Source organism: Tetrahymena thermophila (genome assembly GCF_000189635.1).
Source record: "Tetrahymena thermophila SB210 genomic scaffold scf_8254104, whole genome shotgun sequence".
In the NCBI taxonomy this organism is placed as follows: domain Eukaryota; phylum Ciliophora; class Oligohymenophorea; order Hymenostomatida; family Tetrahymenidae; genus Tetrahymena; species Tetrahymena thermophila.
In genome coordinates, this window is record NW_002476052.1 from 195,060 (window position 1) to 210,785 (window position 15,726).

A 15,726-nucleotide genomic window follows, 5' to 3' on the forward strand; every position below is an offset into this window, starting at 1 on the left:
TTTAATATAATATCAATACTCGTTTTTTATCTAAAAATTAATTTTTTTTTTATTAAATATTTTTTACTTATTTTTTTTTGTTTATTCAGGTTCGAAATCTATTTCGATACCTTTTTTTATTTTTTTAAATTTTCTTTTAATTTATAAAATAAAATTTATTATTCTACTAAGATTATATTTGTTACTCCTTAAATAATTATTCGAGAATAGCAATATTTAATTAATTGCAAATAATTTTAATCCATAACATACTTTTTCAGATAATTAGAGAATTGAAGCTTAAGTCTACCTTCATAGCTAGCTTCTACTTTTTTATCAATGTTTATTAATTAGACCAATTAATATAATACTTTAATTAATTTGTAACATTCAAACTAAAATAAGCCAGTTATTAATAATTAGACAACATTAAATATACAAATAATATGTTTTCTAATAAAGAAGAAACTAACAAATAAAACTTTATAGTTGGATTGCTTTAGGCTATAGATATATTCGGAGTGGGTATCAACATAAGATTTAACTAGTAGAGCAAGCACACAACAGGTTTTGGAGGTTTAATTACCTTGGCTTTAACTTCTTTACTTCTCATTCTCTTCATTTCATCAATTTAAAACATCATCAAGAAATCAAATCCCTCAGTTATTTATCAGGAAGATTTTATTTCTAATCCATCTCAGTATAACTTAACTAACGAGAACTTTTCATTTGCAATAACTTTACTTGATGCTAACTTTAATCCTATTAATGACAAAAGTATTTTTAGAATTGAAGGTAATTTTCTGTATAAAGAACCACAAATAAATTCTGATGGTAGTGTAGGAGAACCTGTTTTTAAGAATAAAGTGATTGAATTTGAACTCTGTACTGAATAGAGCTTTTAAGTCTAAGGCACTGAAAGTTACTTCTTGAGTTTGTAATATCAAAACATGTATTGCTTTAAAAACATCGACGATTACTATCTTGTTGGGCAATTTGAAATGGATTAATTCTCTGTGATTTAGATTAATGTTATTCCTTGTGATTAATCAGATCCCAATAACTAAGTTTAATGTATGGAGGAGTCTAAAAAGAATTTAATTCTTTCATAATCATTATTGTAGGTGTATTACATCACTCAAGTAGTATAAGTCAGTAGCAAATAGTAACCATTCAAACCTATGGGAATTACTTATTTTTGGGAAAATAATATTGATTTTTTGCAGAATGTGAATCTAATGTTCATAAAGACATATGTATAAGACGATGATGGTTTAATATTTGAAAATAATATCTAAAATAGTTCTCTACTATTTAGCAGCGAACGTACAATGATGTCAAGCAAGAAGGACTTTTCAATTTATTAAATTAGCTTGTATTTGGAAAAGAACAAAGAGAAGACTTACATAAGAAAATACTAAAAGATATTTGAATGTTTTTCTTCGATTGGAGGTATCTATAATGTCTTGTTTGCAATAGGATGCATATTAGCTTAACCCTATTCACAAATTTAATTAAATAGAAAACTCTTCAATGAAACTTTTTAGGTCAGTAACAATAATTAAGATAATTTACTGAATGAAAGTTAAAGTTCTAACAAATCAAGCAAAACAAACAAAACAGATAATAACATGGAAGTAAAAAATAAAACCATAGGAAATCAAGCTGATCTCTCTTGCAAAAGTAATAAATACAAAGCAAAAAAACTAGAAAAAGCTAACAGATTTTTTTAGAATTGCTTAGAAGAAGCAGAGATGTAAAATGAAGAGTAAAAGAAATCTATAAAAGATATGTTCAAATAAAAATTTTTAGGAATTAAAATAAAAAGTAGGGAATATCTTGCCTATTATTTTAATTGCTTCAAAATCTGTAAAAATGAGATGTTTGAAATAGTAAATTTTGGAACAAAACAGATTCTAAATTATACAGATATTTGTTTCATAGTAAATAAACTGATTGAGTTAGAAAAGTTAAAAGCATTGTTGCTAAATGAATAATAAATTTAGCTATTTGATTTCATCCCTAAGCCTTAAATTGGTATAAGTATCATAAGAGAAATTTAATAAAACTAAAATGATGGAATACCAAAAATAAAGCTATTGAATGCAATTTAATAATAACAAGATAAAACCAAAGAAATAAAGAGTGAAAACTAAAGTGGATTAAATAAGCAGTTTAACATACTTTCAATCCAGAAAAAATCAACATATGAAAAAGCAAAGGATGCATAATAGGCGTTTAACTAGATTTACAGAGATAAATAAAAGTACTCCAAAATAGATTTAAAATTAATCTAATTACTTGACTAAGAACTTGTAGAATTATTTGATGGCAATGTGTTTTAAGAAAATAATTTACTCACAAATATGTCATCTAATCAGTAAATAATTAAAGTGAAATAAAAACAAAATCATTACTACTCACCTATTTCTACTAGACATGATAGATTATTATCAAATAAAAGTCCAACTTAATTTAGTAATGCTTTTAATTTCAACGAAGAACTAAAAAATAGAAAACATAACGATGAAGACTTTTTTTTAAGTGAGAATGTGACAGAAACTGATACCAAATTGTAAACTTACTATCCTAGAGCTAAAAATTTTATTTAAATTACTAATCTAAGAAATTTATCTATAGAAAAAGAAATAGAATCATTGAATTTGCAGAAATAAGCATTATAAAATTGATAAAAGTGTAATTAATTTTTGTTGATAAATATTTTAGCATTCAAATTTAATGTTATTATGGAAATATTAAAGTAAATTATTTTTTATTTAGATTATATCAGTCCAAAATATTAAATTAAAATCAATTTTATTTTAAGTAAAAATATTTTATTATGAAATAAATAAAAAATCACATATCATTTACTCCAAGTAATTTGTATTTAATTTTAGATATTTAATGTGCAAAATATTTGTTAAATTGTTTTATTTTTGTTAAATAATAAATATATTTAATAATATCTAATTTATACTTTGAAATTTTATATATATTAAATACAATAATAAAAACTATTATAATATTTATTAAATTTTTCTTGATTTATTTCTTAGTTTATAACTTTTTCTACTTCATAAATTATATTATTTTTATTCAAATTCTACTTTTATATAAGTTTTATTTTTTTAAAGTTCCAAATACCTTTTCAATTGGATTTATTAGAGAGTTATATAGAGTTGTAAAATTAAACCTAAATGGTGAATTCACCATATATTCTGTTATCTAATTTTTATTACTATTAATAAAAAAATTACAAATTTTTAAAAGCCTTTAGGCTATGATCAAGAAATAACTAAAACTATCCAACATATTTAAATAATTGTAAAAATTTATGAATATTTTCTCATTTATTGTATTCACTCCTCTCTTAAGTTTAAATATAATAAAAATAAATAATATTTTTAAAATCCTCTATCTTGAATTTGACATTAACCTATCTAACTTGGAGGAGCAGAGTTTTAATGGTATTATTAACAATAAATTTCATTAATTTATAATCACACCAGGTAGTAAAAGGCATGACTTATGCAAAGCCTGTACATTTATGACATTATGGAAATGTGTAAGTTCACCATTCACTTTTATAAAAGTGCCCAATTTATATTTATTTGCCGTGTTAAGTGCCCAAATAATTGCTAATCAAATTATTAGTTTAATACTAAAATACAATAAACTAGTAATAAATACAACCTCAACTCAATAGAATAACTAATTCAGTTGGGGTGTTTGGGTTGAATGAAAAATTCGAAGCACTTGTGAAAAAAAATATGTGTTTTGATTATAAATAAATAAGAAAAAAATATCAATAATTAGTATATATAGTTAATTGGTTTAATTTCTCATTGATTGAATGACATAACATTTTTTGTTTGCTAGGGTATTTAAAATTAAAGTAAATTTCTTATTTAAGAAATAAAAATAAATCATTAAAAATAGTAAATTAATTATATGAATACAAATTTATTAAATAAGAATTTTATGAGATATCTAGCTTCTATTAAATTTATAAAACGTAAGCATAAATTAGAAATGAAAAGTGGTTAAATAGAAAATTAACTATCAAGGAATTTTAAAAAATTTTAGTTGACTTACCTGTTATTACAAAATAGAAGTTTTTATTTAATAAGAATATGCGTAAATTAAAAGTAAACACATTGAAAATTTAAGCCAATTTTTTATTTAATAAGAATATGTGTATATATTAAAAGTAAACACAATCGAAATTTAAGCCTATGTGATTGAATTTTTTTATTTTATTTCATTCTTTTCTATTTCTACTTATTAAAATGACAAATTGAATGAACATCAAATTTTCAATTAATGATTTAGGTATTATAAAAAACTTTAATTAAATAAATAATAAATAACTCAACCAACAAGATCAAAGCAAAAAGAATTAATAAATAAATAAATAAATAAGTAAGTAAGTAAGTAAATAGAAAAACATGTTTTCTGAATAAAAAGTTTCTAGTCAATAAAACTTCATAGTTGGATTACTCTAGGGCATAGACATCTTTGGTGTTGGTATTAATATAAGGTTTAACTAGTAATGTAAGCATAAGACAGGATTTGGAGGTTTTGTTACATTAGCTCTAACTAGTTTATTGCTAATCCTCTTCATCTAATCTATTCTAACCATCATCAATAAATCTAATCCCCAAGTAATATTCCAGTAGAATTTTGTTTCTAATCCGTCCAGATACAACTTGACTAGTGAGAATTTTTCATTTGCAATCACTCTGCTTGATGCAAACTTTAATCCGATTAATGACAAAAGTATTTTTAGATTTGAGGGCAATTTTCTCTACAAAGAACCATAATTAAATGCTGATGGCAGTGAAGGACCTTCAGTTTTTAAGAACAAAGTGATCGAATTAGAACTTTGTACTGAATAAAGTTTCTAAGTACAAGGCACAGAAAGTTATTTCTTGAGCTTGTAGTATCAAAGTATGTATTGCTTTAAAAACATTAGTGATTACTATCTTGTTGGTTAATTCGAAATGAACGAATTTTCTGTGATTTAGATTAATGTTATTCCTTGTGATTAATCTGATCCTAATAACTAAGTCTAATGCATGGAAGAATCTTAAAAGAATTAGATTCTTTCTTAATCACTCTTATAGGTTTATTACATCACTTAGGTAGTGCAAGTCAGCAGTTAATAATAACCATTTAAACCTATGGGGATTACTTATTTTTGGGAAAACAATATTAGCTTTTTGCAAAATGTCAATTTAATGTTTATGAAAACATATATAGAAGATGATACTGGTTTAATATTTGAAAATAATGTTTAGACAAGCTCGTTACTATTTAGCAGTGAACGTACAACAATGTCAAGTAAAAAAGATTATTCTATTTACTAAATTAGTCTATACTTGGAAAAAAACAAAGAGTAGACTTATACAAGAAAATACTAGAAGATTTTCGATTGCTTTTCTTCTATTGGTGGAATCTACAATGTCTTATTTGCGCTAGGTTGCATTATTGCTTAACCTTACTCTCAGATTTAATTGAATAGAAAGCTGTTCAATACAACTTTCTAAATAAACAAAAACTAATCAGATTAATAATTAAATAAAAGCTAAAATTCTATTAAATCAATGAGCAAAAAGAACCAAAGTTTTAAAGATGATAAGGGAATTTAAGAAGCATAAAATACTATAGAAGACAGAATTGATAAATTTTAAATAGAAAAATTAGAAAGGGCAAATTAATTTTTTGAAGACGGGTACATGGATAATAATCAAATAAGTGAAAACTATTAAAAGAGAAAATCAATTTTAGATTCGTTTAAGTAGCACTTTACAGTAATAAAGATTCAAACGAGGGAATATTTTTCATACTATTTTAACTGTTTTAAAAGCGATATGAATGAATTAATAAATTATGGAACAAAATAAATTTTAGCCTATACTGATATTTGCTTCATAGTAAATAAGCTTATTGAACTGGAAAAACTGAAGGCAATTTTACTTAACGATGAGCAGATTTAGCTTTTTGACTTTATTCCTAAACCATAAATAAATATTGAACTTATAAAAGGTGTCAAGAATATAAATAAACGCAGATTTAAAAGCCTGAACCAATCAATTTAAACATAAAAAACAATATAAAAATAACTAAAAACCTAGGAATCTATGAAAAACGAAAATCAAAAAAGAAGTTAGCCATTTAACATTTTGTCTGTTTAAAATAAATCAAATTACGAGAAGGCAAAACAGGCACAACATGCATTTAATAGCATTTACAGAAATAAACAGAAGTAGTCAAAAATTGATATGAAGCTGATTCAGCTGCTTGATTAAGACTTAATTGATTTATTTGATAATAATATTTTCTAAGAAAGAAATTTGGCAGGTAGCATTTTTATATTTAATTAATCGATGAGTAAAGCGAAGCAAAGAGATCATTCATGCTCTCCTATCATAAACAATTAAGATAGGTTTTCTAGGCAATTTTCTATTAAAAGTGATAAAAATGGATTCTAAAAAACAAATAATTTTAATTAAGAGTTCAAGAACAAAATATCTTATTATGAAGAGAGTATTTATGAAATTTAAACGAGCAAAAATGATGAAATAATAGAAACCGATTCCATTCTACATAATTACAATTCTTAACCTAAAAACTTTATTTTCTATACCAATGAAAAAAATAAAGTTCATTTTACTAATGATCAAGAAAAACAAACAGAAAATAATCATTAATTGACTGACTGACTGACTGAATAACTGATTGGCTAAGAGAGGAAATTCATTAAAAATTTTGAGCCATGTTTATAATTTAAGCAATCCTTTATAATTTAGTTTATTTTTTAGTATTTACGTTAATTGATAAATTTAGAATAATATTTTTATTTTTTATTTTAAATATACTTACTTACTTACTTGTCTTATTTTTATTAAAATATCAAGTTTTGATAAATAATATTAACCTAATTATTAAATCATAGAGTTCATATTACTTCAATTTTACTTTCAAAAAAATATTTAAAAATGGTATTTCTTGGCGGATGCTCTCACTGCGATTGCGATCAAAAAATTTCGATCATTTTAAAATTTGATTTTTTTATTTTGTGATCAATAATTGCTCACCTCAAAAAATCATAATATTGTATTCATAATTTATCAGTTATATTTTATTTATAGAATTTATGGGTTAAATATAAATAATTTTATCAAAATAATCAATAATTCTAAATATACTTTTAATAAAATATCTCAGAATATAGTGCGATAGCTCATATTTTATGGGAAATATAAAAACATCTTAATTCTCTTAGAAATTTAATTAATTTAATTTAATTTTGTTTATTTATTTATTAATATTATTTTTTAGTATTACAAAGTGCTATCTATATACAAAATAATTTTGAAATTCTTTTAAAAAATAATTAATAATTTATTAAAAAAAACCATTTCTGATGATTAAGCGTACATGAGATAGCTCATAAAAACAACTTTTTATTTTTGAGTGCATTAATAAAAATCGTCTCTGCGTATATGCGTACTATGTATTATCATGCACTATCTATAAGCTAGATTAATTTAGTTAGGATTATTCCATAAAGATATAAATTAATGATAAAAACATATTAAAATAATTGAATAAAACTTATCAGCTAATTTTTTAAATTAACAAATTAGAACAGTATATTTTATGATTTAATCAAATTTATTTGATAGTACTATTATTAGTTGAACATATTATATGTAATTCTTCGTTTGAAGGAAAATATATATAATAGAAATTACAAAAATATTAGCTCATAATTAAATAAATTAATGAAAATATAAATGCATTTAACTAAATACATATTGAGAATGATTGATAGATAGATAGGTATCAATGTTAAATATTAAGACATAAAAGAATATGTTTGAATTCTTAATTAATTATATTAAGTTTAATAACAAGATTAAATTATTTATAAATTTTACTCATAGATAATAAAGTAACATAAGCGTATATTGATTAATTGATTGATACATACAAAGATAGATAGATAGATAGATTTATAATTAATTAGGATGGACCTTTAAGAAAAATCATATAGTCCATAGGAGATTGAAAGCCTTATTTCGTTGATAGATACATGCATTTTAGAAGCTAATCAGACTATAAACTCTCTCCATAAAGAGGTATTAAGAGATTATATCTAAGTTTAATAAATTATGCTTTCCATTTCTAGTTTTGTTTCAAAATTTCAAATTTGAATTTTTTTTTGAGATTCTAACGATGTTATAAATAAAAATAAAAAGCTCTCAGAGGTCAAGGATGAAAATTTATAAATTAAGAATAAATTAAATTAATACGAAGATAACCAAGAAGTATTCCATTTTATTTACTTTAGTATTACAATTTTAGATGAACTTTTCTTTATTTTTTAAAAGGAAATGCAGCTGATGTTGTTGGAGAAAGATGAGGAAATAAAAAAGTTGCAAGGCTTGCTTGAAATGAAAAACTAATAAAACTAGTTAAAAGTGAATAATGGCAATATAAATTCTAATAGGAATGATGACCTATCTCACTTTTTAAAAATAATTGACAGCTTAAATACAGAAAATAAGTAGTTGCGCTAGTAAATAGAATTGCTACAGTATGAAAATCAGAAGGCAATACAATTGGCATGTAGTGCAAAAAACAACAAGCTTTTTAGAGAAATAAATAGCAAGCTAGATTTGCAATCTCCAAACAACTCCAACATAGAAAACAATGTTGCAGCAATGAACATAAATGACACTTTTACTAATAAATTGAAAGGTAATCTGCAAAACATAAATAGTAACAACTCAAATAGCAATAATAATTTGAATATAAATAATTTGAGTTACATACACCACAATAATAACAGCTTTAACAATTCCACTAACGAAATTCTAAAGAAATTCAATTTAAGTGATAGCACTAATTTAGCAAATCCATCTGCAACTATAATGAATAATTAATAACTAACCAACAACAACTCTACCAATTTAGCTTCAACAAAGAAAAATTATAAATATTTAAAGCCCAAAAAATGAAATTAAGCTCTTAAGCAAATAAAGCAAATCAATAAACATTCTCACCCATCATATTTAAATCAAATCATTTATTTTTCAGTGCACTTAAATATATTCAATAATAGATATAAATAAAATTTATTAGAAAAAAAAAAAGCATTGTTTTATTTAAAATGTTCTTAAAATAAACGACAGAGAATGCTTCGTACTCTTCTAATCATCTATGAATCTACCGATAATTTTTATATCACAATAACAAAAATAAATAAATAGATAAATAAATAATTAAACATTCATAAAATAAATCTATTCTAAACTAAAATAAAATAAAATAAATATAAAGTATTATTAAAACTGTAAATAGTAATTAAAATAAATAACCTTTCTCATTATTAAACTGTAATTATATTTTATAAACTGTTTATTTCAATCTAAAAATATATTACATTTGTTTCAATTAAAAAAAATATCAAAATTTTTACAATCACTATATTCTATCTATTATTTCAATATATTCTTGTTGATATATATTTTTAATTTTTATGTTTAAATTCCTTCCATCTATTTATCTATCTATCTATCTATGCTGATTTGCAGTTTTATAATTATTTAAATAAACATTTTAAAATTATTTTTAGTCTTAGCTTATTTGTTGAAAAAGAGATATTGATTGATTTGTCAAATTGAAATTAATATTTATTTTTTAAGTTTATTATGTAATTTATACAAATTTTTTTGATTTTTTTATCGAATTCAATTTATTTTAATAAATATTTAACTAAAATTTTATTTGAAATAGAATGGACAAGTATTAATAAGTTATTTAAAGATAGTAATTCAATTTAAATGAAAAATGTATTATTTTGTTTAAATTTATTTTATTTAAAACAGTTTTCATTCATTAAATTAATAAAATTACTCAAATTTAAGTAAATAATTTAACTTTTTTTATGATAAGATATTATTGTGAGAATTAACACGCATGCTTTAAACATTCTCACTTAATTTTTTAATTAGAATTTTTTTTGTTTGAAACTCTGTTTAAAAACAAAATTTGATATTTTTAAAACAAAAAGAAAATTTATTTAATGATTTTATTTTTTTAAATTAATCAATGATAAAATAATTTTACATTTAAATTATATCAAATTTGATTGAAAAAGCACTTTTTATTTCAAAAAGGATGATGAATAAATGAATGTATGATTTTCTATTGAAATTTGAAGATTCTGCTGAGATATTTATTATTGATTGATTGCTTGATTGTTTGATAGAAAGAAAATTTGATTATATAAAATAATAATGCATATTATTTATGAATGAGGGGTTAGAAACTTCTTCAATAGAAAAGGGAATAATAGCTATCTAAAAGTGGATGTGAAAAGCGGGAGGAGGAAAGAGGAAATTAAATTAATTTTAAAGAATGATTTTATGCTTGTAATTTTATGTAAGGATTAACGTTAAATGCAACAGACAAATATTAATTCATACTCACAAACCATAATTAGAAATGCGATAAATTAATTGAAGATTTTAGCTAAAATATCAACATGAGATATCAGAAAACTAATTTTCTGGGCCTAAAAAAGTGCCTTCAGCTAAACTAATGCACTACTATCGCAGTTAATTCAAATGCTTTTATTTTATTATGCTTTTTCAAAAGTTTTTAAGAGTATTTTGTCTTTGTTAAGAGTAGAAAATGACTTGGTCATTTAAGAAATCAGGCTAAGCCTTGTAAGCAACTGTTGTAGGATATCCAGAGAAGGGAGCAAAAATTTTAGGTTAATTATATATGAAGTAGGCGAAAATACCAAATACACCTACAAAGTAATAGTTTCTGAACCAAGTTCTAGTTACGAATAACTTCTTGTTGAGTTAAACGCTAACGTTTCTAGGGAACTTTTAAGCCATTTGAATGTATTTAGTATCGTCCAACATTTTCCTATTTATCTATTTATTTCTTTAATTATGTATCTTTATTCACAATCTATTATTTTTTAATCTTATTTTATTTATTTATTTTTTTATTAAACAAAAATCAAATAAATCTTCTTTTGCCAAAAAATTTCTAAACACACTCTCTCATTCACTTGCTTAATTGTTTTTATAATTGCAATCTTGCTTTGTTATTCTCTTCATTTATTTATTAGCAAAAGCTATTCTATTATCAAATTCATTCAAAAACCATTTTGCACAATAATTAAACAAATATAAATAATTCACTCATTCATTCTTTCATTTTTACTTGATTCTTTCATTTCGATTTATAACAAATTATTTAAAAAATTTTAGCAGAGAGAGGTTTCGATCCTCCGACCTTTGAGTTATGAGCCCAACGCGATTCCACTTCGCCACCCTGCTATTACAAAACAAAGACCATCTTTGAAAAAGCTAAAGATTTAAATTAATTCAAAAATAGCCTAAATTTTCAATAAATCTATGAAAAATAAAATTATTTATATTATTAAAATACATTTAAAATGAAATTTATTTTTATCAAATTAACCTTTAAATCTAATTTAAAAAATTAATAATTTCAATAAATCCAAGAATTTTTTATGTATTTCTCAAAATTAAATACTTAAAAAAGTATTAAATAAATAAAATTAATTTTTAATTTAGTGATCCTCCATAAAAGAATTCAAAAATTAAAATTTATAATATTTGGTCCTAAATAAACCTAGAGGGTAGAATTTTTTTTACTAATTTAAACAAGATTTTCATTTAAATTAGTTAAATTAGAATGAGTTATAAAAATATAATATAAAATTTAAAAATTCTTTATATTTAACTAATTAAACCAATTACTAATAATTTATTTAATATATTAATTGTAATAGTATTTAAAATATGTGAAATAGAATAGTTTTATTAAATATAAATAAACAAATATAGCAATAAAGACTTATGTTAGATATTAATAATAATAAAATTAAGAGTTTTTAAGCAAATAAAATAAAGTAGAATGGATAGATAGATATAAAGATAAATAGGTATTTTTTGTTATGTTTAAATAAGAAGTTAAAATAAATTAAAAAAAATGTATTATTTCGTTATTATTTGGTTATGTTAGGGAATTAATTTCTTTCATATTAGGAATTAAGTTGCTAAATCAGAAATAATGTCTTTTCTTAAGATTTATTACCAATTTTATTGGAGAGATTTAATTTATGGAATTAGTTTTTTGGAATACTTGCTTTTGACGTTTAGGAGATTTTAGAGATACAGAAGCTGGTAGTCTTCGTATGTTTGGTTAGAGTAGTTTTCTAGGTTGATATTTTTAAGATATAAGTTGGAAGAAATTGAGGTTACTAATAACTTTTGATACTCTTCTTTGAAATTGCTTTACTAGAAGTGTCGATTCTGTACTTGCAGTACTTTAAGTAGCTGGAGTTTAGGGAGAATATTTGCTAATTCATTTAATACAAATTTTATATCCAAGATATTAAACTATGTAAAAGCTATGCAGATTTCTTCCAATTACTCAAAACATGACAAATTCGCAATGAATTGTTAAACTTCCTAGCTAGACTAATTGGCAATGTTAGACATCTAAAGATAAATTTTCTGCAATTGAGTGTTGTTTCGAAAGCAGCTTATCAAGTAATTTAATATGTCTGTTTATTTTTTTATTTCATTCACTGAATAAAGCATTAATTCTTATGTGATAGGATATATTATAAGACTTTTTTTGCTAATTTGGATCAAACCGACGTTAATGTACATGTTAATATCTAATTTGATGCATTTTTAATTAAAATATTATAACAAATCGCTATAATCACTATCAATTTATTGCACTTTCATGTTAAAAGTTAGCTCTTTGAGATTTTTTATCTTACTGATTTGTCTAAGGAGATAAACATTATCTCTCTTTTCAATTTACTTTGAGTGACATCTAAAAACTAAAGTTTCAAGTGATTACATTTTGCTCAAAAAGTGGCCTATTGTCTGAATGCAAATATTTTTTTAAGTAAAACTGATTTCTAAATGTAGAGTTTTGAGTGTTTTTGACAGATTGATTTATCGATGTAAAAAGTTAAACAACGAATTAACTAAATCAGACTTGTTAAAATTTAATTTCAAATGCAATTTTTACAATTGAGTAAATTAAAACAAAGAATTATTTTATTTGCAAAGATTATTTTTATCATGCATTTTGTCATTGATTATAAAAGTATTTTTATTATTTGCTTTATGTGATTATATTATGCTTGAACAATTGTCGTCTTTGTTGCTTTCTAAGTTATTATTTTGAGATAAATCAGGCAAGGAGTTATGATTTTCATTTATTTATTTAAGTTAAATTTTATTTAGCTAGATTTCTTCAAAACAGAAATTGTAACTAGATGAGCAGTTTAACTTAAGTGTTTCAATATTAGCATCAAGTTGAATGATATTTGCTATATTGTATGCTATTCTGTGATAAGATAAGTCTATCTGAATACTTTTTAAATGTTTTTTGTGAGACAAACAGTAATTCAACAATTTAATTTGTTCTTCTCCCTTTAGTCTCCCACTTATATTTAAGACTAATTTATTCAAATTTGGCATTTCAATAATCTAATTCATTACAATATCAACAAGAGAAGAACATTTCTCATTAATATGTGGTGGGATTTGTAAAATCTATTCAGGATTAATAGTTGAATGTTATCCTTCTTATCCAAACGAAATTTTATAAGTAGTTAAGTGAGACAAATTCTATGATTCAGTGATTATGTTTGACTCAATATCAGCTTAATCTGGAATTGTTAGCTGTAGTTGCTGCAAATTATGCAAATTCCTCAAAAATTAACTAAACTCAGTGGTTGAAAAAAAGCTATTTTGAAATTTCAAAATCTTGATGCCTTATAGATGAGTCAAGCCTGATTCCATAATTAACTTGGCTAAACTAGATTGAACTTGATTAAAAAGTGCAGAAAAGCTAATTTTTTTCAACGAAGTGAGTGATTTTAACAAAAACCTAATGTTTAATTCATCTGCGTTGCTTAACTTGGTGAGATTAAACTGAAATTTGAGAGAATTTATAGACTAGCTATGCTATGATTACAAAAACTACTTTTATTCTGGCGGAATCTCCTTTATAGATTGCGTATAATAAAAAATCTAGACCCTAAAAGAAGGCTCCGATAACTGCTGCTGCATGTATTTCTACTGCCAATCTTTGAAGGCCTAACCTGAACTATAAATATGCATAACTTTGCTATCCATTTTATTATATTTTTCTAAAAAACTAATTTCCATTTACACTTATTAAATTATAAAGATAGAAGTTAAAATGAATTCTTAATTTATTTATTATTCCTATTAATATTCAAACAAGCAAACAAGCAAACAAACAAACAAACAAACAAACAAACTTTATAAACTTAGATGGATTATATTAAATACTCATCTTTAACCTATTATCTAACAATAAACCAAAAAAAAAACAGGATTTCAAAATAAAAATACAAAAAAATATTTAAAGCTATCCTTTAAAATATTTCCAAATCTAACACTTAAAATCAAATAATCTATTTATTTGTTATTGAAAATTAGTTGATAGAAGAAATTTTATTTATTTCTAATAAATTAATTTTTTTGTAGCTGATTAATATATTAAATTTTTTTAATTAAATACCAAAAGCATATCCATTTAATCAAAACAAAAAAAATAATATAAAAATCAAGAACTTGTCATTCTGAAAACAATTGAGAAACATCTGAACTTAGATAAATTTTTAGATTTATTTTAAAATAAAATTTATTTCTTTTTTTTTAATTAAAAGATTAAGGGTAAAAAATGAAAGTTTACATTTTTGAATATTAATTCATCTTTATATTAGCAGTATATATTTTAAAATAATCTCTCTCTCTCACTCATAAAATTCAGAGTTATTGCAATTCTAATTAATGTGATATGAGAAAGATATATATAATATGAAATAATTATTAAAATTTGACAAAGTAGAGTAATATATATAAATTATAATAGCTACTAATAAGGAATAAGCACAAATATTTTTCAATATTTAATCTTAATTAGAAAAATACTATTAATTTATTAAAATAGAAAGTTAATTTTAGAAAATAATATTTAAATCATATTCTGATTCAAGTTATATTTACAAATAAATTTAAAACTAATTATGTATCATTTTTTTAAGGTTGAAGACTTATTATGTTTTAAATTAAGTTGAAAAGATAGAGTTTTATAAAAATAATAATAGAAACTCTACATATTTGATAATAAATTAAACTATGAAGTAAATATCTTGATAATTATATATATCTTCTTAATTAAAATATGAATTCTATCTATATAATAAAAATTTAAAGTAGCTTAATTAATGAATTCATATTTTTATTGATGGAATTTGTAGTTAATTAATCGCTTTGCTTATAAAATTAAGTTTAAGTAAGATAGACAGTAATTAATTGTATATTTGATAAAATAAAAATAAATTACTTGCTAATATTCAAGTGTTTACAAATCATCTATAGAACAATTTATTTCTAAAATCTATTCTTTCTTTAATTCCAGAGTCATCAATCAAAAATATTTAGACTTTCTCAAAAAAAAACAATTAAAACTAAACAAATATTTGATAATGTCATTTTTTAAAATTGATATGACATACAATTAACTGGGAAAGTAATTTAATTAGTAAAATTGTAACAATTTAAATAATTATTTTTTTAGACCTTAAAATAATATTATTTATTTATTTAATTCAATTTTTTCCAAAAT

At 22.4% G+C, this 15,726-nt stretch overlaps 6 protein-coding genes across 6 annotated transcripts; 3 read left to right on the plus strand and 3 right to left on the minus strand. All coding sequences in view use genetic code 6, as the record gives it.

Moving 5' to 3' along the window:
- Positions 1 to 425: 425 nt before the first annotated feature.
- Positions 426 to 2,669, plus strand: TTHERM_00713310 (ubiquitin-conjugating enzyme family protein; the record flags this gene model as incomplete). The annotated part of the gene is made up of 1 exon (XM_001025883.2): positions 426 to 2,669. The coding sequence occupies one exon, from the start codon at positions 426 to 428 to the stop codon at positions 2,667 to 2,669; it is 2,244 nt and encodes a 747-aa protein (XP_001025883.2).
- Positions 2,670 to 4,292: 1,623 nt separating this feature from the next.
- TTHERM_00713320 (ubiquitin-conjugating enzyme family protein) lies at positions 4,293 to 6,707 on the plus strand (the record flags this gene model as incomplete). Its single annotated transcript, XM_001025884.2, has 1 exon — positions 4,293 to 6,707. The coding sequence occupies exon 1, from the start codon at positions 4,431 to 4,433 to the stop codon at positions 6,705 to 6,707; it is 2,277 nt and encodes a 758-aa protein (XP_001025884.2). The 5' UTR covers positions 4,293 to 4,430.
- Positions 6,708 to 8,018: 1,311 nt separating this feature from the next.
- TTHERM_00713330 (hypothetical protein) lies at positions 8,019 to 9,011 on the plus strand (the record flags this gene model as incomplete). Its single annotated transcript, XM_001025885.2, has 3 exons — positions 8,019 to 8,129; positions 8,250 to 8,318; positions 8,382 to 9,011. 3 exons carry the CDS (start codon positions 8,019 to 8,021, stop codon positions 9,009 to 9,011), a joined length of 810 nt encoding a protein of 269 aa, XP_001025885.2.
- A 1,318-nt stretch (positions 9,012 to 10,329) lies between these two features.
- On the minus strand, positions 10,330 to 10,479 carry TTHERM_00713340 (hypothetical protein; the record flags this gene model as incomplete). The annotated part of the gene is made up of 1 exon (XM_001025886.1): positions 10,330 to 10,479. The coding sequence occupies one exon, from the start codon at positions 10,477 to 10,479 to the stop codon at positions 10,330 to 10,332; it is 150 nt and encodes a 49-aa protein (XP_001025886.1).
- Positions 10,480 to 10,646: 167 nt separating this feature from the next.
- TTHERM_00713350 (transmembrane protein, putative) lies at positions 10,647 to 10,928 on the minus strand (the record flags this gene model as incomplete). The annotated part of the gene is made up of 1 exon (XM_001025887.1): positions 10,647 to 10,928. The coding sequence occupies one exon, from the start codon at positions 10,926 to 10,928 to the stop codon at positions 10,647 to 10,649; it is 282 nt and encodes a 93-aa protein (XP_001025887.1).
- Positions 10,929 to 11,840: 912 nt separating this feature from the next.
- Positions 11,841 to 14,282, minus strand: TTHERM_00713360 (hypothetical protein). The gene has a single exon (XM_001025888.2). The coding sequence runs from the start codon at positions 14,235 to 14,237 to the stop codon at positions 12,078 to 12,080; it is 2,160 nt and encodes a 719-aa protein (XP_001025888.2). The 5' UTR covers positions 14,238 to 14,282; the 3' UTR covers positions 11,841 to 12,077.
- Between the last annotated feature and the right edge of the window lie 1,444 nt (positions 14,283 to 15,726).